This window comes from Moschus berezovskii, chromosome 19 (genome assembly GCF_049115385.1).
Source record: "Moschus berezovskii isolate FMDL1 chromosome 19, NW_MosBer_1.0, whole genome shotgun sequence".
NCBI classification, from domain to species: domain Eukaryota; kingdom Metazoa; phylum Chordata; class Mammalia; order Artiodactyla; family Moschidae; genus Moschus; species Moschus berezovskii.
The window spans coordinates 12,747,420-12,770,766 of NC_142478.1; the positions used below are offsets into that span (position 1 = coordinate 12,747,420).

The 23,347-nt window shown below is 41.8% G+C and overlaps 1 protein-coding gene across 4 annotated transcripts in view; it reads left to right on the forward strand.

Annotated features, from left to right (window-relative positions):
* The window catches only part of NR3C2 (nuclear receptor subfamily 3 group C member 2), a 437,832-nt gene that overhangs the window by 338,826 nt on the left and 75,659 nt on the right, over positions 1-23,347 (forward strand). For all 4 annotated transcript variants that reach the window (XM_088827978.1, XM_088827979.1, XM_055405624.2 and 1 more), the window contains exons 5-6: positions 7,001-7,339; positions 9,848-9,992. In XM_088827978.1, coding sequence (XP_088684104.1) covers positions 7,001-7,339; positions 9,848-9,992 — 484 coding nt within the window. The remainder of the gene's footprint in view (positions 1-7,000; positions 7,340-9,847; positions 9,993-23,347) is intronic.

Consider the following 23,347-nt stretch of genomic DNA (forward strand, 5'->3'; position numbering starts at 1 on the left):
AAACTGGAAATAGAACTACCGTGCAACCCAGCAATCCCACTGCTGGGCATACACACTGAGGAAACCAGAATTGAAAGAGACACATGTACCCCAATGTTCATCGCAGCACTGTTTATAATAGCCAGGACATGGAAGCAACCTAGATGTCCATCAGCAGATGAATGGATAAGAAAGCTGTGGTACATATACACAATGGAATATCACTCAACTGTTATAAAGAATGCATTTGAGTCAGTTCTGAGGTGGATGAAACTGGAGCCTGTTATTCAGAGTGAAGTAAGTCAGAAGAAAAACACCAATACAGTATAATAACACATATATATGGAATTTAGAAAGATGGTAATGACAACCCTATATGCAAGACAGCAAAAGAGACACAGATATAAAGAATAGACTTTTGGACTCTGTGGGAGAGGGTGAGGGTGGGACGAATTGGAAGAACAGCACTGAAATATGTATATTACCGTATGTGAAACAGATGACCAGTCCAAGTTTGATGCATGAAACAGGGCACTCAAAGCCAGTGCACTGGGACAGCCCAGAGGGATGGGATGGGGAGGGATGTGGAAGGGGTTTTGGGACAGGGGGACACATGTACCTCCATGGCTGATTCATGTCAATGTATGGCAAAAACCACCACAATATTGTAAAGTAATTAGCCTCCAATTAAAATAAGTTAATTAATTTTTAAAAAAATTAAAAAAAAAGAATGTGGGCTCTGAGCTGTGACCAGATTCCAAACCTCGCTCTGCTGTTCAGCAGCCCTGCAACCTTAAAGAGATACTGACGGTCTCCGTGCGTCAGTTTCTCCACCTGTAAAATTAAAGTAATCACTGCCGAGTCATAGGGTCCTGGTTTGCATTGGGATGCTTAAGACAAGTAGAAGCTGTTTTGAAATGTGCTTGGTACATAAGTGCTCAGTAAATTGAGTTTATTGTTATTTTAGTTGTGAGATTTTCAGAGTAATAACTCTATAGATTGAAAAGGAATAATAATTCACGAATTTTATCCTAAAATCTCAGAAACTTGCCTGCATTTCCTGCACAGAGTTAAATTAATACATTATATATGTAGTAGTTTATTCAAATGTGTTACAATATGAAAATGAAATAAATTGAGTCAACAAACATTTATTGAGTACCCACAAGCATCAGGGAAAGTGATGTTATAGGACTACATTAGACATTAACAACTTTCAGGAACTTTAATTTTAGAAAACAGCATGTGTTGGAGAACAGTATAAAATTTTCAAGCATTTTAGAAGGGCTACTTTGAGTAATATGATTATTATGTAACTATACTCTTTTAGAAAAAGATATTGGATGAAACACTTGGCTGAAGAATCTACATGCTGAAAATATTTATTTTCTTGAACTATTTAAGGAAATAGAGATAATTACTCAATTACAGGTGTCCCACATATCAGATCATAACATAAAATTAAATGTAGCTGAAATGTTAAGCAATCTATAGATAATCTCAATAGGTCCTGCTACAGGCCACAACTTTGTGTATAAATGCTAGTGAAAACATTAAGCATTTTTCTTCATGTTTCATAACATTGATCTTAAATCAGTCATGAAAATAGATGCAGCATTATAGATTGAAGGCCTAAAACAAGTATGAATCTCATAATTAATTTGCAAGCAAATATAACTTTTAATAAAATTTGAGAATACCACCCTTAGCTATTTCTTGTCAATCAAATGATAGCTATCATTAGATGTAGTCTTCTAAAGAGTAAGGACATTTTAATGAACTGGAATAGTTTTAATATCTGTGAAATTATGTGAAAGAATGAAAGTAATGTTGAAGCACTCTTTCAGATGTTAATAATAATTTTCAGCATTGTTTTAGTTTTCTTACCCATGTAATCCTCTGTGAAATTGGGGATAGAAACACTATCATTCTCATTTTTTGGATGAATCAGTTGAGGCTTGGAGAGAACTTTATGTGACACAGAAGCAGTTAGTTCCAAATATCTGACTCCTCAAATGGCTAATCTGTGCAAGCTCTTATAGAGTCATCTATTGACCAGAATTTGGGATTATCTGCATGTTTGATTCTTTTCTTCTCCTTCTCTGTTTGGCCTAGTTTTTGAGGCACTTAGTGATGGTTTTTTTCTTCAGTTCATTCACTCATTCCTTCATCAGAAGCACCTTGGTTCCCTACTGTACACTCAGAACTGCTGGGCAGTACTTTGTCAGCAGCTGTCCATTAACATGTGTAAATAGACTGCATCTGCTGCTCATTCCGACAGTTCTAAAACTCAGATTTTCCTGCCTCTTTTATTGAAGGAGACAGTCCACGAGAAATGAAATGATCTGAAATAATTGAAAATTTTAAACTGTTAATTGCTAATTTCCCACTCCTTAAAGATAGGAATGACATCTTGTTCATCTCTTAAGCCCAGCTCCAACATTTAATGAATGGGTGGCAGATATGTCTGTGGTTGGATAGTGGCTTGTCTTTTTATCTGTATCAGTAAGTGCTTCTGTGATGAAAGTGGTATTAATGACAAGCATGAATGGTTATTTTGAAAATCATTTGAAAATCAAGTTAATTGCTGTGGCATCGCCCTCAGCTCAGTTCAGTTTAGTCGTGTCAGACTCTTTGCAACCCTATGGACTGCAGCCCGCCAGGCCTCCCTGTCCATCACCAACTCCCGGAGTTTACCCAAACTCATGTCCATTGAGTCAGTGATGCCATCTAACCATCTCATCCTCTGTCATCCCCTTCTCCTCTCGCCTTCAGTCTTTCCCAGCATCAGGGTCTTTTCCAGTGAGTCAGTTCTTCCCATCAGGTGGCCAAAGTATTGGAGTTTCAGCTTCAGCATCAGTCCTGCAGTGAATATTCAGGACTGATCTCCTTTAGGATGGACTGGTTCTATCTCCTTGCAGTCCAAGGGACTCTCAAGAGTCTTCTCCAACAACACAGTTCAGAAGCATCAGTTCTTCGGCACTCAGCTTTCTTTATAATCCAACTCTCACATCCATACATGACTACTGGAAAAACCGTAGCTGTTAACTAGACAGATCTTCGTTGGCAAAGTAGTCTTTGCTTTTTAATATGCTGTCTAGGTTGCATAGCTCTACTCTGTGTTAAATTTGTATCCCGTCAGTTCCTCATTCATGTTAGAACTAAGTTGAAGAGTCTGTTATTTCGGGAGTTTAAAAATAAATTACTTAATAAAATGGAAAAGCGTACAATTGCAAAGCAAGTTATTCAGTTCAGTTCAGTTCAGTCGTGTCCGACTCTCCGCGACCCCATGAACCACAGCACGCCAGGCCTCCCTGTCCATCACCAACTCCCGGAGTTCACTCAAACTCATGTCCACAGAGTCGGTGATGCCATCCAGCCATCTCATTCTCCGTCGTCCCCTTCTCCCGCCCCCAACCTTTCCCAGCATCAGAGTCTTTTCCAGTGAGTCAACTCGTCGCATGAGGTGGCCAAAGTATTGCAGCTTCAGCTTTAGCATCAGTCCCTCCAATGAACATCCAGGATTGATCTCCTTTAGAATGGACTGGTTGGATCTCCTTGCAGTATAAGGGACTCTCAAGAGTCTTCTCCAACACTACAGTTCAAAAGCATCGATTCTTCGGCGATCAGCCTTCTTCACAGTCCAACTCTAAACTCATTTGGATGTGAGAGTTTGACCATAAAGAAAACTGAGCACTGAAGAATTGATGCTTTTGAACTGTGGCTTGGAGAAGACTCTTGAGAGTTCTCTGGACTACAAGATCAAACCAGCCAATCCTAAAGGAAATCAGTCCTGAATATTCATTGGAAAGACTGATGCTGGAGCTGAATGCAAAGAACTGACTCATTGGAAAAGACCCTGATGCTGGGAAAGATTGAGGGCAGGAGGAGAAGGGGACGACAGAGGAGGAGATGGTTGGATGGCATCACTGACTCGATGGACATGAGTGTGAGCAGGCTCTGGGAGATGGTGATGGACAGGGAGGCCTGGCATGCTGCAATCCATGGGGTCACAAAGAGTCAGACATGATTGAGCGACTGAACTGAAATGAAGCTCATTTGGCATTTCTGAGCTTTCTCTATTATTCATTTCTTCACTCATTCACCCATCTTTCCCATTATCTATTAAACTCTCCCCCACCCCCACCCACCTGCTATCTACCCGCCAGTCCTCCCATCTGCCTGCCCCACCTCCATCTTTCTTTTACCATCTCTGTCATTGGTGCTATTGCTGTTTAGTTGCTAAGTCGTGTCCAACTCTTTTGCGACCCTATGGACTGTAGCCCACCAGGCTCCTCTGTCCATGGGACCTCTTAGACAAGAATGTTGGAGTGGGTTGCCATTTCCTTCCCGATCTTCCCGACCCAGGAATCGAACCTTCATCTCCTGCGTCTTCTGCATTGGCAGGCAGATTCTTTAGCACCACCTGGGAAGCCCAAAGTTGTTCAGTACAAAACAGGAAATCCACATTAACATCCCATTGATCACGGAAGAAAAAATGCCACTCAAACAAAGATAGACGTCTGTTATTAAATAAGTACCTTTTCCTGGACAAAACTGGAGTCCCCCATGGAGAGCAGAGAGAAGACTCACTTGTCAAGCAAAGAGGGATGTGTTCTGCATGACTGAGTCATCAAGACAAATCAGAATGGAAAGCAGTTGCTATCGCACCATTTACAATAGCTAAGACATGGAAACAACCTAAATGTCCATCAAGAGATGAGTGGATAAAGAAGTGGTACATATATACAGTGGAATATTACTCAGTCATTAAAAAGAACAAAATAATGCTATTTGCAGCAACGTGGATGGAACTTGAGATTAACATACTAAGCAAACTAAGTCAGAGAGTGAAAGACAGATACCATATGATACCACTTATATGTGGAATGTAAAATACAACACAAATGAACCTAACTATGAAACAGAAACAGACTCACAGACATAGCGAACAGAAGTGTGGTTGCCATGGGGGCAGCGTTGGGGAGAGGGAAGTTTTGGGAGTTTGGGATTAGCGGATGCAAAGTACTATATATACACTGGATAAACAAAAGTCCTGTGTAGCACAGGGAGCTATATTCAATATCCTGTGATAAACCATAATGGAAAAGAATGTGAAATATGTATGTGTATACCTGAGACACTTTGCTGTTCTGCAGAAATTAACACAACACTGTAAATCCGCTATACTTCAATAAAAAATTTGTAAGCAGTTGCTTAAAGATAATTCTGATTCTTTGGTTTTCATTAAGATGAACGCATTATTTGTTGTCCAGAATGGGGTACTTTTAGGAGTTAAAGGGGGCACTTACTAATAATCATGCTGGGAAACAAGCATAAACCAAATTGATCTAAACCAGGACTGCTCTAGATAAATTGCAACATGGTCTCTTGTACATGTATTCTCCTGGAACTCTAAAGTGGTATTCCTGTACAGTATTTTGTGGTATCTTTTAATTATAGACCATGCGATATGTGAATTGTTTGTTTATAGTAAAAAAAAAATAGTAGGAGAGATTTTTAAAGATTGTGTAATGGTATAACTCACACCTGCCTTTTTTAATAGCATTAATTTCCTGTACATTTGCTAGTTATCACTCCAGTTTGGAATCATCTAGATACTTCATTTCTTCCCTTCTGTTGTCTTGCTTTGGGGTTGATTGCAACCCCATTCATTTAGTGGAAATGTGTAAATCACTCGTGCAGACGTAACGTTTACCAAGGTGACACGGGGGCTGTCAAAGAGGAGGAACACCCAGTCCTTATTTCTCAGCAATTCACGGTATAGCTGGGGATCTTGGTTTAACAGCGTTTGCACAAAATAACTACTCCGCTTAAGCGTGTGGTTACATGTAGGCCACAGCAAGAAGAGTAAGTGGCAGAGAAACACCAAAGAGGAACATCAAGGGCCAGGGAAAGCTAATTAGAGGGAGCAGAGATAGGGCTCAGACAATAAGTTCACTCAGGTCAGACTAGCCCTTGTTGCCAACTCTGGTGGATAATAGGTGGGAATTTTTTATTTATATAAGATTTAGCTGAGGCATATATAACGTCATAGCATCTGAAGTAACTTATCCTTCCTCTGAACTCATACATCTCTTTTACATACGCTAGCTGTGTGATCTTGGACAGACTTCTCAGCCCTCCTGGTCTGTTTCCTCATTATAAAATGAGAATTGTAGTAGTACCTAGCCATAAAACTAAGTTGTTAAAGGGGTTAATTTATAGAAAGCATATAGGACAGTGCCTGGTATCAGAAAAATGTTGGAAAAGGACTGTTCCTACCAGTATAGCAAGACATCTTTAGAGAAAAAACATGTTTTCATCAATATAAGTTAATATTTGGTTGCAATTTACCTCACGGACAGTATCCCCAACATAGCCTTTTATTTACCTCTCTTTTTTGGTACTGCTTATTTCATTTCATTTTTCTGGAGGTAATGATTGACATAGAGCACTATGGGAGCCCACTCCAGGATTCTTGCCTGGAGAATCCCATGGACAGAGGAGCCCCGTGGGCCACCGTCCAGGGTCACAAAGAGTGGGACAGCACTAAAGCAACCTGAAAGAAAGAAAGTGAAAGTCGCTCGGTCCTGTCAGACTCTTTGCTGCCCCATGCTATGGGATTCCACAGGCCAGAATACTGGAGTCGGTAGCCTTTCCCTTCTCCAGGGGATCTTCCCAACGCAGCAGTAGAATCCAGGTCTCCTGCATCGCAGGCGGATTCTTCACCAGCTGAGTCACCAGGGAAGCCCAACATGCACTATATAAGTTTACAGTGTGCAGCTTAATGATTTTAATGACTTTACATTATGAAATGACTATCCCAGTTGAGTGAACAGTCAGACCCTCATATGGACACAAAATGAAAAAATAAAAATTTTTTCTCCTAATAGTTTTTTCTTGTAATTCTTAACAACATTCATTTATCTCTAACATATGGAAATGCTATACTTGACATATTTATCAGGCCAAACATAATCTTAATCTGCCCTTATTGGTGATCACTTTGTTTTCACAGCTCGAAAGTCCAAGAAGCTGGGGAAGTTAAAAGGGATTCACGAGGAACAGGCGCAGCCGCCGCCGCCGCCGCCGCCCCAGAGCCCGGAGGAAGGAACCACGTACATCGCGCCTGCGCAGGAGCCCGCGGTCAACTCGGCGCTGGTCCCGCAGCTCTCCACCATCTCCCGCGCGCTCACACCTTCCGCTTCTATGATCCTTGAAACCATCGAGCCCGAGATTGTATATGCAGGCTACGACGGCTCCAAACCAGATACGGCCGAAAACCTGCTCTCCACCCTCAACCGCTTAGCCGGCAAGCAGATGATCCAAGTTGTGAAGTGGGCGAAGGTACTTCCAGGTAAGGACGGGCTCTCCTTTCTGGGTCTGCATCCTGAACTGGGTGCCTCAGGGCCACAGTGCGCCATATGCAGCCGTGCGATTGAGTTGGCGTTCGTCTCAATCCTGAGACCCAGTGTGTTTGTTTTTTAACTTGATGTCAAGTTCACTGTGTAGGAAAAGTCTGGTGAGTGTGCTCATCTCTCTTGAGAAGTTAGAGTTAAGTATTCTAGTGTTAATGTAATGTATGCATTTCTTATGTTGAGGATTGAAATGGAACATTTCATCCCAGTAATATTAATAAGGTAAAACACATTCTAGTTGTCAAAGCCCAAAATAAGCCCATTAGCAGCTCATAACAAGAGCTAATCTAAGCCTGCTGCTGCTAAGTCACTTCAGTCGGGTCCGACTCTGTGTGACCCCATAGACGGAAGCTCACCAGGCTGCCCAGTCCCTGGGATTCTCCAGGCAAGAACACTGGAGTGGGTTGCCATTTCCTTCTCCAATGTGTGAAAGTGAAAAGTGAAAGTGAAGTTGCTCAGTCGTATCTGACCCTTAGCGACCCCACGGACTGCAGCCTACCAGGCTCCTCTGTCCATGGGATTTTCTAGGCAAGAGAACTGGAGTGACTTGCCATTGCCTTCTCCGAATCTAAGCCTAAACCAGGTTAATTAAGACATACACACTACTGTATATAAAATAGTTATATATACTATGTATGGGCTTTTCAGGTGGCGCTAGTGGTAAAGAACCCGCCTGCCAGTGCAGATGTAAGAGACCTGGTTTTAATCCCTGAATTGGGAATATTCTCTGGAGAAGGGCATGGCAACCCACTGTAGTATTCTTGCCTGGAGAATCCCATGGATGGAGGAGCCTGGTGAACTGTGGTCCACAGAGTCGCAAAGAGTCAGACATGAATGAAGCGACTGAGCATGCACACACATACTATATATATATCTAAATATATATAGCACAGGGAACTCTACTCAATACTCTGTAATGACCTCTATGGGAAAAGAATCTAAAAAAGAGTGGAGATATATATATATATATCCTGATTATAACTCTCTCTATATAATTATATATCCTGTGTATAAACTGATTCACTTTGCTATACACTGAAACTAACACAATATTGTAAATCAACTATGCTCCAATAAATATTAATTTAAAAAAAAAGACCTGTCAAGTAATGTTTAGGGGACTCTGCATCTTGCTGAAAATATCATCTTACCTCTGGCACCCTTTAAATTGTCCTTGAAATTCCTAATGTCATTTTTATGCTGTAGAATTTTATTAATAAGGTCCCTGTTAATCTATGGAAACATCACTTAGAATTGCGATCACATTGTCCCTGTTCATTAATCCAAAGCCATTTCTTAGGTAACCTGTGGTCACCCAGCAGCCATAAAACAAAAGATAATCAGAAGTCCTAATTCTTTGAAGGGAGGCTTGCCCAGGTGAAACTACATGAACAGAAGGATACCCTGGGGCCCCTTGGAGTACAGAGGGTGGAAAAAGAGACGAACTAAGGACTTGAGGCCCAGAAAGGGAGACTCTGGGTGAGGCAGGGCCAGCGCCAAGGATGCTTGAGGACGTGCCTGCTCAGTCCTTCAGTCGCGTCTGACTCTCAGACCCCCATAGGCTGTAGCCTGCCAGGCTCTTCTGTGTTTGGGATTCTCCAGGCAAGCATACTGGAGAGGGTTGCCATTTTCTCCTCCAGGGCATCATCCTGACCCTGGGATTGAACCCACGTCTCCTGAGTCTCCGCATTGCAGGCAGATTCTTTACCATGGAGCTATTGAGGAAGCCCTGCTAAGGATGCTTATTCTGCATCAAAAGTCTGGTTATTCCCAACTCAGGGAAGCAAGGAATAAGACTCTTTAAATCTCTGCAAACTCATGAAAATTAACCAGGAAACCAGGCTTCCTTGGTGGCTCAGACAGTAAAGAGTCTGCCTGCAATGTGGGAGACCTGGGTTGGGAAGATTCCCTGGAGAAGGAAGTGGCAACCCACTCCACTATTCTTTCCTGGAGAATTCCATGGACAAAGGAGCCTGGTGGGCTATAGACCATGGGGTCACAGAGTCAGACTAGACTGAGTGACTAACTTTCACTTCACTTCATGAAAACTAAACTCTTCCACCACTATTGCAGATATTCAGTAGTAGACAGTCATTAATTGCCTTTGGTTTTGAAGATTATCAGCTTTGAGTAGGCTGAAGCAAGTGGCACAGGTTAACACAAATTCTTTCAGTCTCACTAAGGGTGGTAGACCACCATCCACAGTGAAACTTCCAGGACGTCTTAGTTTTCTTTGCCCTGGCAGTTTATACTTCTTGAGAATTTAGGGTGAATTTAACATAAAATGTTAAACAAGGCCAGGTCCATGATAGGTACTTTGGAAGTAACTGTGGAATTGATTTGAGTCAGTGAGAGAAAGGGGGCAATGGGGGTAGACTTAAGAAGTTTCCTCCTGGGATGTACTTAAATGCTAAGTGTTTTCTGTGGTAAATTGTTCTGTTCTTCAGGATTTAAAAACCTGCCTCTTGAGGACCAAATAACCCTCATCCAGTATTCTTGGATGTGTCTGTCGTCATTTGCCTTGAGCTGGAGATCGTACAAACATACGAACAGCCAGTATCTCTATTTTGCACCAGACCTAGTCTTTAATGAGTAAGTACCTATTCATTAGCCTTCATAAAATAAAATGAAGAGTTATTCATTATGCTTTTTTATGATTTCTAAACAGATGGACCTTTATGAAAGAATACACTGATATGTGTGTGGTTTTTTTGGTTGTGTGCATCTTCATTGCTGCACACAGGCTTTCTCTAGTTGTGGTCAGCAGTGCATGGACTTTTTCTGTTTGCAGTGCATGGACTTCTTGCAGTGGCTCCTCTGATTATGGAGCTTAGGTTCTAGGGCATGTGAGCTTCAGCAATTGTTAACACACGGGCCCCATAGTTGCGGCTCCCAGGCTTTAGAGTGCAGGCTTCAGTAATTGTGGCATATGGGCTTTAGTTCCTCCATGGCATGTGGAATCTTCCCGGACCAGGAATCGAACCCATGTCGCCCGTATTGGCAGGTGGACTCCTATCCACTGTAGGGAAGTCCCACCAATATTTTTTAAGAGTTAGAAAGCTATCAGGACTTTCTGGTGGTCCAGTGGTTAAGACTCCATGTTTCTGTTTCTGTGCAGTGGGTATGGGTTTGATCCCTTACTGGGGAACTAAGATCCCTCGTCCCATGCAGCAAGGCCAAAATTTTTTTAAAATTAAAAAAAAAAAATCTAATAGAGAAAGCTATCATTTGAGAACTTAAAAATTACTTTTTATAAAATTATAATGCACGTGTCTGATTATGTGTAAGAAATTGTCCCAAAGAAAAATAATCCAATTGGCTCCCAAAACTTGATTGGTACAAAGCCACAATTAATAGAAAGGCATCTCTTCTGCTGTCTGCTCCAGTTGGGAAGACTGTCTAATTTCTAGGAAATGTGAGCGTATACAGTGCCAGTTTTTGAGCACGTTCATAGAATGATTCTTTTGTTAACAGTATACAGCTGCTCAATGTGTTTTCATGACAATCATAATTACCCTTCTTTACAATCATAAGAGAAGCCAAAATGTTATTCTGTAGTGAAACATTTTTAGTTTTATGATGCATTTTAAAAAGATTGAAAGAACTGTAATAGACTTTTCTGTGGCCATGAGTTCCTCCCTATGTTAAGTTTAACATTTTAGTATTGTTTGCATTCTACATTAGCACATTCCGTTTATGTTTATATCTAGCCATGCTTCTTTGTAATTGTTGGGTCAAGAAATACTTAAAAAGGAACATTTGAATGATGATAGTAACCACAGCCATATTCTAACAGATGGCTCTCTCTAGAGATATGAAAATAGGGGGTTTTCAGTAGGGAAGGAAAGCAGATGAGTGTTAGATTGGTGAGGTAAGAGAGAGAAGGGACATGAAAGGTTCACAGTGGACACGTAGTGCCTAAATACCTAAATTGTACTGGTGATAGTTTTCCTGAGAAAATCACTTCACCCAAATATAGTGGACCAGAGAGGCAGATAAATTAGGAGCATCAGTTGTTGGTTCCTGGGGTAACCCTTCTTTTGTCAATTAGAACAAATAATTCTACGAGTACATAAATTTTTACCAAAAGCATGAAGTGAGGCCAAACAACTGACATGCACATTTTAATTTGTTTGTTTTCCTCAATAATCAGCTGATACTATTAAATAGGAAGCTTGGTTTTCAACGTGGTCTATAAACCGAAAGGAAAACATTTTGGGATTCCCTGAGGGTCCACTGGTTAGGCCACTGTGCTTCCACTGCTGGGAGCCTGGGTTCGATCCCTGGCTGGGGAACTGAGATCCTGTAAGCTGCTCAGTGTGGCCAAGAAAAACAAACAAACAAACATATTAAGGAGGGTCTTTGCTTTAAGAGGACATGTGGGTAAATTAGAATCTCTTAGCTCCATCCAGATGTCTCCTTTAGGTTTTAACAGAAGATTCAAATAATCCATTTAATCTTACTCAGTGACTCTGTTGATTCTTTATTGTCAAATGTGTATAATGTAAAATGTTCCTCTTTAACCATTCATGGTACAACAGTAGCATTATAATTGCATTGACTTCACTATGCTCCCATCACCACCCATCTCCAGTACTTTTTTCATCATCCCAAACAGAAACTCTGGACCAGTTGAGCAATATCTCAGCATCCTCCTTTCCCCCAAAGCCCTGATAACTTGCCTATTCTTGATATTTCGTATAAATGGAACCATGTAATATGTGTCCTTTTTTTTTTTTTTTTTGGTCCGGCTTATTTCACTTAGCATAAAGGTTTCAAGGGTCATCCTTACTGTAGCAGGTATCAGAATTTCATTTCACGGCTGGATAATACTCCGTTGTATGTGTATGGACTTTATCTCATTATTTGCAGATTCTGTATTTGTGCATTGGTCTTCTGGCACACTTACTTGTAAACCCAAAGTCAGTATTTGCCGCACAGAGAGGCAGTAAATTTGAGGTACCTGACGTGTACATTTCAGCAGAGACTCTGCCTTCTTGTTTCGGTTCTCATACGATAAACAAGTATCTTTTACATGGTCTATTTAGTACCATTTTTGCATTGTTGTGCTTTTTTCTGATGATTTCACTGTTGAAAATGACCCATGAGCAGAATGCTGTAGCTCTATCTGCTGTTCCCAAATGCAAGAAGGCTGTGAGGTGTGTGATGTATTTTTTAGGGAAAAAATACAAATGTTTGATAAGCTTCTATAAGGCATGAGTAACGGTACTGTTGGCTGTGAGCTCAGTATTAATGAATAAACAATATATGTTAATACAGTGTCTTTAAGCAGAAATACACACAAAGCAAGATTAGGTGTAGATCAGTTGATGAAAATGTTACAAGCGGTAGCTCCCAGGAACCTCACCCTGTATGTCCCCTTGAAGAAGACATAGCTCATTGTTATTTTTGTGTATACTGTAACTTTATAGAACATAATTACCATATTTGTTTCTTTTGTTTTTACCAAATAGAATTGACCACATTTTATCCATTCACAGACACTGATAAAAGTAATGTCATTGAAGGTTTTTAGAAGTAAGACCAAAAACAAAAGAAAAGGTCATATAAGCTCTATGCATTTATTTGTTCTAGAAAATATTAATAGAAATAAAATGGAAATAACCAAAAAAAACCCTTCTAACATTATAAGTAGTTAAATAATATGACATTGTATAATTACTAGAATGAACATTTTGTTCCCTATTCTTAAAACCTCTGACCTCAACCGCAGCCTAGACTATCTACGTTTTCTCTCAAGTAGAAAGAGCAGGGCAGAGAAAAGTAAAAAAACTTTGCATTTTTCAAAGCAGGGAGGAAAACGTACTCCCAGGAAACATTTGGAAATGACATAAAGCCTTTTGGTCAAATCCCATCAACAAATAGAGTTGTGGTGACTCAATCACAAGGTGCTATCACAGACCCTATATATTTTAGGAAAATTAATAAGTTGCAGAGTATGGGGGTACAGCTGAAATTTGTACATGCACACTTCATCCTGCATTTATTGAGGAGATATTTACTAACACTCATCAATTTTCTAAGCAGTATTTTCGAATTGTGAAATATATTAATATACCCTGTCTCATGGAATATATAGTCTAATGGAAGAGACAGACATTATCAAAACATCCTAAGATCATAATTGTGATAAGTCCTGAAAGAAAAGTACTTTGAGAGCAGTTAAGGAGAGGTATTGGTCTAGACAAGAAAGGATTCCCTGGGATTGATGAAAGTAGTGTCATCCCAGGGCAGGAAGTACAGAAGGAGGAAAGTTGATTTAGGCTGAGGGACCAGCCCTGAATGCAAGGCAGCGTCACAATGGACCTGGATACAATGCCGATGGGCAGAATTCTCCGTTCCCAACGGCAGAATCAGCACGCGTTGCGGGTGGTTGGATTCTGATAGAAATTGGAGAGGAGGAAGAGGAAGTAGGTGTGTAAGATGATTTTCAGGCCTTAAGTACCAGGGAAGACACAGCTTCACTCCCTGGGTTAAAGAGCTGGATTGGAGGACCAGGGTTTGGGAGGGAAGAGCATGAGGCCAGTTTTAAATGTGTAAAGACTGAATTGCCTTTGACTCATTGTCTAAGAGGAGATGTCAAATGGGCAGTTAACTGTACAGATCAGAAGCCTAAAGAGAGGTCCTGCTGGAAAGAGAAATTTTCACATACATCTTAGAGGTGGGGGGGTTAAAAGAAGAAAGATAAGAGAGTGTTGTCTCACAGATTCCAGGGAAAGAGAGAACTTTGGAAAAGGAGCTGTGGTGACCAGTGCTAAATGCTCTCACAGTCCCAGTGAAATGGGGGCTGGAAGGCTTGAACCTGCTTCTCCCAGGCCTGCCAGCAACTTACATATTCATGTCCTCTGGATGTGCCCGCGCGCTCCCCCCAGTCAGTGCCCCTACCTCATACCTTTCACCAAAGAGAAGGAGACAAGCTGCCTTTTTGTGCCAGGGAGTAGTGCATGCCATTCAGCTGAGGATAGAATGCACTGATGGGGCCCACCCGCTCTCCCACTCACCCTCAACTGTCTTGGACCCCCCCTCACCCGCACTGGCAGCTCTTTGTAGGTGTCCGTATCCCTCCCGTTTGATAGCACCTCCTCCTTGAAATCACGGACTCTTAGTCATTTGTTGGTTTCCAGCCCTTGGCATTGTGTCCAAGGCATAGCAGGTTCTCCATAAATATCTGTGGAGTAAATGAATTATTGAGCAAATGCACCAAACAATCTATTCATCAAGAGAGATTTTTAATTATCATTGCTACTTATGAGGTTGAAGTTTATGACCAAGAAGTGTGATGCAGAAATGCATTGTTTTCACCAGCAGAGGTATAGCTATATTTCAAATGGAGAAGAAAACTTGAATAGTTGATTGTGTGTTTTCCTTCAACTGTGAAATGGATATGAGAGTTCCCAAAGATCTTATCCTTCAACTGTTATTGGAGCTAAAGGAAAGATGTGAAGTAGGGAATAATAAGGAGAATATTATTTTTAAGTTTTTATTAGACATTGGAGTGAAGATATGAGTTAATATTCTAAATTAGAATACTAGAATTTTTATTATAAACTCAAAACTTTCAAATATGTATTAAATGATTCATTATTCAATTTTGCCTTGAAACAGCTTATCAAATATGGCTCTGAATCACTGCAAGTATTCCAATTTCTTATCAATTTCAATACACATATTAAAACTCCCATTTAAGCCTGTAATGAAATTTCTTCACATTTTTTTAATTTCTGAAATGAAAGTTCAGTGTTTTGTTCTCTTTTAAGTCCAGCCAATAAGATGGATGGGTCATGGTGGAGAGTTCTGACAAAATATGGTCCACTGGAGAGGGGAATGGCAAACCACTTTAGTATTCTTGCCTTGAGAACCCCATGAACAGTATGAAAAGGCAGAAAGATAGGACACTGAAAGATGAACTCCCCAGGTCGGTAGGTGCCCAGTATGCTACTGGAGATTAGGGGAGAAATAATTCCAGAAAGAATGAAGGGATGGAGCCAAAGCAAAAACAATACCCAGTTGTGGATGTGACTGGTGATAGAAGCAAGGTCCGATGCTGTAAAGAGCAATATTGCATAGGAACCTGGAATGTTAGATCCATGAATCGACGCAAATTGTAAGTGGTGAAACAGGAGATGGCAAGAGTGAACGTCGACATTTTAGGGATCAGCAAGCTAAAATGGATTGGAATGGGTGAATTTAACTCAGATGACCATTATATCTACTACTGTGGGCAGGAATCCCTTAGAAGAAATGGAGTAGCCATCGTTTTCAACAAAAGAGTCCAAAATACAGTACTTGGATGCAATCTCAAAACAACAGAATGATCTCTGTTCATTTCCAAGGCAAACCATTCAATATTACAGTAATCCAAAACTATGCACTGAACAGAATGCTGAAGAAGCTGAAGTTGAATGGTTAAATGAAGACCTACAAGACCTTTTAGAACTAACACCCAAAAAAGATGTCCTTTTCATTCTAGAGGACTGGAATGCAAAAGTAGGAAGTCAAGAAACACCTGGAGTAACAGGCAAATTTGGCCTTGGAGCACAGAATGAAGCAGGGCAAAGGCTAATAGAGTTTTGCCAAGAGAATGCACTGGTCATAGCAAACACTCTATACCAACAATATGAGAGAAGACTCTACACATGGACATCCCCAGATGGTCAATACCGAAATAAGATTGATTATATTCTTCTCAGCCAAAGATAGAGAAGCTCTATACAGTCAGCAGAAATAAGACTGGGAACTGACTGTGGCTCAGATCATGAACTCCTTATTGCCAAATTCAGACTGAAATTGAAGAAAGTAGAGAAAACCACTAGACCATTCATGTATGGCCTAAATCAAATCCCTTATGACTGTAGAGTGGAAGTAAGAAATAGATTTAAGGGACTAGATCTGATAGAGTTCCTGATGAACTATGGACGGAGGTTTGTGACATTGTACAGGAGACAGGGATCAAGACCATCCCCAAGAAAACGAAATGCAAAAAAAGCAAAATGGCTGTCTGAGGAGGCCTTACAGATAGCTGTGAAAAGAAGGGAAGCTAAAGGCAAAGGAGAAATGAAAAGATATAGCCATTTGAATTCAGAGTTCCAAAGAATAGCAAGGAGAGATTAAAAAGCCTTCCGCAGTGATCAATGCAAAGAAATAGAGGAAAACAGTAGAATAGGAAAGACTAGAGATCTCATCAAGAAAATTAGAGATACCAGGGGAACATTTCATGCAAAGATGGGCACAATAAAGGACAGAAATGGTATGGACCTAACAGAAGCAGAAGATATTAAGAAGAGGTGGCAAGAATACACAGAAGAACTATACAAAAAAGATCTTCATGACCCAGATAATCACGATGGTATGATCACTCACCTAGAGCCAGACATCCTGGAATGCGAAGTCAAATGGGCCTTAGGAAGTGTCACTACGAACAAAGCTAGTGGAGGTGATGGAGTTCCAGTTGAGCTATTTCAAATTCTAAAACAAAATGCCTTCAAAGTGCTGCATTCCATATGCCTGCAAATTTGGAAAACTCAGCAGTAGCCACAGGACTGGAAAAGGTCAGTTTTCATTCCAGTCTCAAAGAAAGGCAACGCCAAAGAATGTTCAAACTACCTCACAATTGCACTCATCTCACACGCTAGCAAAATAATACTCAAAATTCTCCAAGCCAGGCTTCAACAGTAAGTGAACCGTGAACTACCAGATGTTCAAGCTGGATTTAGAAAAGGCAGAGGAACCAAGATCAAATTGCCAACATCTGCCGGATCATCAAAAAAGCAAGAGAGTTCCACAAAAACATCTATTTCTGCGTTATTGACTATGCCAAAACCTTTGACTGTGTGGATCACAATAAACTGTGGAAAATTCTGAAAGAGATGGGAATACCAGACCACCTGACCTGCATCTTGATAAACCTATATGCAGGTCAGGAAGCAACAGTTAGAACTGGACATGGAACAACAGACTGGTTCCAAATAGGAAAAGGAGTACGTCAAGGCTGTATATTGTCACCGTGCTTATTTAACTTATATGCAGAGTACATCATGAGGAACGCTGGGCTGGATAAAGCACAAGCTGGAATCAAGATTGCCGGGAGAAATATCAATAACCTCAGATATGCAGATGACACCACCCTTATGGCAGAAAGCAAAGAAGAACTAAAGAGCCTCTTGACAAAAGTGAAAGAGGAGAGTGAAAAAACTGGCTTAAAACTCAGCATTCAGAAAGCTAAGATCATGGCTTCTGGTCCCATCACTTCATGGGAAATACATGGGGAAACAGTGGAAACAGTGGCTAACTTTATTTTCTTGGGCTCCAAAATCACTGTGGATGCTGATTGCAGCCATGAAATTAAAAGACGCTTACTCCTTGGAAGGAAAGTTATGACCAACCTAGACAGCATATTAAAAAGCAAAGACATTACTTTGTCAACAAAGGCCCATCTAGTCAAGGCTATGGTTTTTCCAGTGGTCATGTATGGATGTAAGAGTTGGATTATAAAGAAAGCTGAGCACCGAAGAATTGATGCTTCTGATCTGTGGTGTTGGAGAAGACTCTTTAGGAGTCCCTTGGACTACAAATAGATCCAACCAGTCCATCCTAAAGGAAATCAGTCCTGAGTATTCATTGGAAGGACTGATGTTAAAGCTGAAATTCCAATACTTTGGCCAGCTGATGTGAAGAGCTGACTCATTTGAAAAGACCCTGATGCTGGGAAACATTGAAGGTGGGAGGAGAAGGGGACGACAGAGGATGAAATGGTTTGATGGCATCACCAACTTCACGGACATGAGTTTGAGTAAACTCCGGGAGTTGATGGTGGACAGGGAGGCCTGGTGTGCTGCAATCCATGGGGTTTCAAAGAGTCGGACACGACTAAGCAACTGAACTGAATATTTTAGAATTAAAAGAATATGTGTATTTATTAATGTTATTGAGTATGGTTGATTTACAGTGTTATGTTAATTTCTGCTATTCTGCAGTGATTAGTTATACAAATATATTGATATATTTTTTCATATTGTTTCCCATTGTAGTTTATCGTAGGGTGTTGAATATGATTCCTGTGCTATACAGTAAGAAGTTGTTCCTCCATCCTACGTATACTAGTTTGCATCTGCTAGTCCCAACCTCCCAATCCATCCCTCCTCACTCACTCTCCCCCTTGGCAATCACAAGTCTGTTCTGTATGTCTGTGAGTCTTTTTCTGTTTCATAGATAGGTTATTTGTGCTGTGTCTAATCAATACTTGTCTTTTTCTCTTCAAGTTAGTTCACTTAGTATGATCATTTCTAGGCCCATCCATGTTGCTGCAAATGGAATTGTTTCATTCTTTTTAATGGTTGAGTAATAGAGAATGAAAAGTGTATTTAAAAGCATGTTTGTATTGTTTCAATTCGGAGCCCAATTTTCTAAAAAATGCATTTTGGATGATTTTTCACTGCCTTTGTAGTTCTGAACCTTTGATTGTTTGGGTTCAGAGACTGTTGGTAAGAGAGAGTTTAAGTCTCAGAGCCCCTTTCTGAGTCTCTCGGGTGAGAGCTGAGTGTGACTACATGGGGGACCTTGTTTAACCAGCTTGTGGGCTCAACCCACCCTGCCCTCTGGGCTCAGAGCTGCTCGTCTGATGGCAGTGCCTGTAGAGAAGTGCAGGACTCAGTTATCAGCCGCTTCTGACCGTGGAAGGCTGCCTGCGTTTGGTTTGTCCCCGCTGAGGGCTGCCATAGTCCGGCTGACTTTAGTGAGGGGCTCTCCCCAGGCTGCTCTGACCAAGGAACCGTCCCTTCAAGATCCGTCTGCACCTAAAGTCCTAAAGCTCCAGGAGGCTTGCCTCAGAAGGCTGCATCTTGCGGGCAGGTCCAGGTTGTTCAGGCTGGAATCAGTGTCCCCACGGGGGCCTGGGAGGGTTGGAGTGAGACTGACATGCCCCACCCGTGCTTCCCGAGGGGCTGATCAGTATTCCTGAGCCACCGGAGGTGACTTCCGGGCCTGGGCCTTGATCCGGCCAGGCTGGGGCGGGTGACTGACAGGGACAGGGCGTGGGGGCGCCTGGCTCCCACCCCAGCGCTAGCTCCCTCTGCTTCCTGCTCTGTGCCCAGCCTCTCCTCCCCACCCCTGTTCCCGTGCTCCTGCTCCCAGGTCTGACTTCTTCCCTCCCTCTGTTCCACGGAACTGTGGCGTTGCGGTGGTTTCTAGCTTCTGACCACCTCCTTTTCCCCTCCCCGCCCACCTTCTTATCTCTTCCCTCCTCACCTCCCCACCTCTTCCTGCTGCCTCCTCTTTCCTTCCTTCCCGTCTCTCTCTCTTTTCTCTCTCTCTCTCTCTCACACACACACACTCCTACCCCTCTTTTCCTGCACTTAAAAATCAGCAGCCTTCTGAGATTTCCATCGTTTCATTTTTCACTTCTGGGCAATATAGGGGAATAAACTGGATAAGAAACACGTCCTCCTTCTGTCTCCTTTACACCCTCCCATGCCCTCGGCCCTAGACCAGAAGCTGGGGAGCCAAGGCCCTCGGTAGAATGATCTGAGCACATGGCTTGCCAAGCAGGACTCGGAGCCCCCACTTAGATTGTACAAAAGCTGCTCATCTCATCACACGTCCCACCACCACATGCCCTTCTGCCCTTCTCACCCAGGCTCAGCCTCTGTAGATGGTTGAGCGTGAGACCTGAACAAAGAAAAACAATTTCGCAAATAGTAAGTGATTATTCCTTGTCTGCAAGGGACAGAAACATTGCAGAATGGAACTAGCTTTCTTTTGCACAAAAGTGGGCATAAAGGTTTGACATAGCTATTCTTCCAAGGAGCAAGAGTCTTTTAATTTCATGGCTGCAGTCACCATCTTGCATTTACTTTGGAGCCAAAGAAATTGAAATCTGACACTGTTTCCACATTTTCCCCCTCTATTTGCCATGAAGAAATAGGACTCTTGAAAGTCCTTTGGACAGCAGGGAGATCAAGCAACTCAATCCTAAAGGAAATCAACCCTGAATGTTCATTGGAAGGACTAATGTTGAAGCTCCAGTACTTTGGCCACCTGATGCAAAGAGCTGACTCATTGGAAAAGACCCTGATGCTGGGAAAGATTGAGGGCAGGAGGAAAAGGGGGTGACAGAGGATGAGATGACTGGATGGCCTCATTGACTCAATGGACATGAGTTTGAGGAAACTCAGGGAGATAATGAAGGACAGAGAAGCCTGGCATGCTGCGTGCAGTTCATGGAGTCACAAAGAGTCGGACACAACTTAGTGACTAAACATCAACAGCATGGCATAAAGGACATCTTGCCATTGGAAGGGGGCAGGCACAGGGAGCTGCAATGAAGGTGTAGGGGGGACTTCTCTGGTGGTCCAGTGGTTACCACTGCAGGGGCCACAGTCATCCCTGGTCTGGGAACTAAGATCCCACAGGAAGCTGGGGATGCTGGAGGAGGCCTAACATACTTCTGTCTTTGACATATTTAAATACTATTCTCCCCACTCCCACATTTGTATAGGATTGGTATAATATAGTTAATAAGGTTTATTTAATAATTGAACTTTATACCCAACAAATAAAGGATACTTATTTTTAAAAGTACTCAGTTGTATATAAGGGCAGAGGAAATGTAGGTAAAGTTCCAAAACAGAAGGGGCTATATTCTTTTTTAAAAAACAGTATTTCTTCCTTATTTCTTTTCTTTTTTAAAAAGTATTTCTTCCCCTTTATCAACCAAGCGGGGTTGCAATCAAAAGTTACTTTCAGATATTTCAGTGGAGGAAGCGAAGGAAGGAAGGCTCTTGATGGAATGGGTAAGCTGCTCACATCAAGAAAAGTTTATCACGGGGAATTATATGCAATATCCTGTAGTGGATAACAGTATGAAACTACAGTGGAAAAGAATTTGAAAAAGAACAGAAAGATGTGTATGACTGAATCACTTCTGTATAGCAGAAAGTAACACAACACTATAAATCAACTCCGCTTCAATAAAAAAGAAAAGTTCCGGAGAGGAGTGTGCAAGGGACAGGAACCTCCCTTACCTGAGAAGAGAGCAGTTTTTATTTTACTTTTTAAATTTTTTGTTGGGATATAGTTGCTTTACAGTGTTCTTTCAGTTTCTGCTGTATAGCCAAGGGAACCAGCTATACATGTACTTATATTCCCTCCTTTTTGAATTTCCTTTTAAAAAAAAAACCACCATGTTTTCTTTTTCTCCCGTTCAGGTCACCATAGAGCATTGAGTAGCGGTCCCTGAGCTATACAGCAGGTTCTCATTAGTTGCCTGTTTTATATATAGTATCAATAATGCATATATGTCAGTCCCAGTCTCCTAATTCATTCCACTCCCCCTTTCCTCCTTGGTATCCATATGTATTTTTTCTCTACACCTGTTTCTATTTCTAATTTGTAAATAAGGTCGTCTACCAGTTTTTTCAGGTTCCACATAAATGCATTAATATACGGTATTTGTTTTTCTCTTTCTGACTTACTTCGGTCTGTATGACAGTCTCCAGGTCCATCCATGCCTCTGCAGAAATGACCCAACTTTGTTCCTGTGTATGGCTACGTAATATTTCGTTGTGTAAATATGCCACACCGCCTTTGTGCAGCCCTCGCCTGGAATGAAGGGGGGCATTCCGAGTCACTTCTTGTCCTGTCTTGTCTCGCCTTCTCCCTGCCTCTCGCTTTGGAGCACTCTGAGGAGGAGATAAGTGACATTCACTCAGTGCATTCACTCCACAAGCACGTCCTGAGCAGCGTGAAAGCACCGAGCACTGTTCTAGACACTGGGGATTCAACAGTGGGCAAAGCGTGGGGCAACCTCACTAGTGCCAGGTGGGTGGAACTGTGGGGAAAATGAGGGCAGAGTCAGGCGGAAATCCCACCTGCCACATCCGGGGAATATGGCTTAGCTCACATACCATCATCCTCATAGAAGACCATGGAAAAGTGGTTCTGAAAGTCGGGGCGATTTGAAGGCATTCTCTCAGAGGATTTGCTAGTACCTTTGGTTAGCCCCATCGATGACCTTTGGGTGCTTTGAAAGATCCAAGGTCATTCGTGAGTCAGGCCCTCTGTGCCTGCTGTCCCCTCTGTGAAGGAGGGTGGTGGTTTCTTACCTTGTCTTAGCTCAAAGTATTCCTCTTCAGACAGATTTGCCTCACCCCCAGATCTAGGGTAGACACCCACCCTGCCAAACCCTTCCCACCACCATGTCCCACGTTTATTTTCTGCAGAGCAGGTCCCCTGGCCCCACGATGTAGGCTCCGGGAGGGGAGAAATCTGACCTGTGTGGCTCACCATGGCCAGCACCTTGGGTTCTGTCTGGCATTAGTAAGTGCTTGATGAGCTAATTACTTTTATTTTTTCTGTGTTTTTTTTATTGGAATGTAATTGATTTATAATGTATCAGTTTCAGGTGTACAGCAAAGTGAGTCAGTTATGCATATATATATATATATATATCCATTCTGTTTTTAAAATTCTTTTCCCATGTAGGTCATTACCGAGTATGGAATTCAGTTCCCTGTACTATACAGTGTGTCCTTAGTAGCTGTGGTTACTGGAGTAGGGGAAGGAGAGAGGATAAACTGGGAGGTTGGGTTTGACATATACACTCTGCACTATATAAAATCACAGGAATTAGTTTTTAAATACTATTTGCAGCATTATTTTCCGACAGAAACTCTGTAGCAGCCAAATGAACCTTCCTTCCGTATCCCTTCATCCTGTCTTGCCCCTGCTATGCCTTTGCTTCTGTTTTCCTTTCCCCTCTGCCCCAAGCCCAAGCCAAAGGGTGCTTCCTCTGATCACTTCTCTTACCATCAAACTCAAGAGTGACTTTTCCCAAAAACCTCTTTTCTTCTGTCAGTGTTTTCTGTGTCAGCCCTTTGGTGCTTCCTGTGTTTTACCTATCCACTTTTACTCCAAGTATACTGCAAACTCCT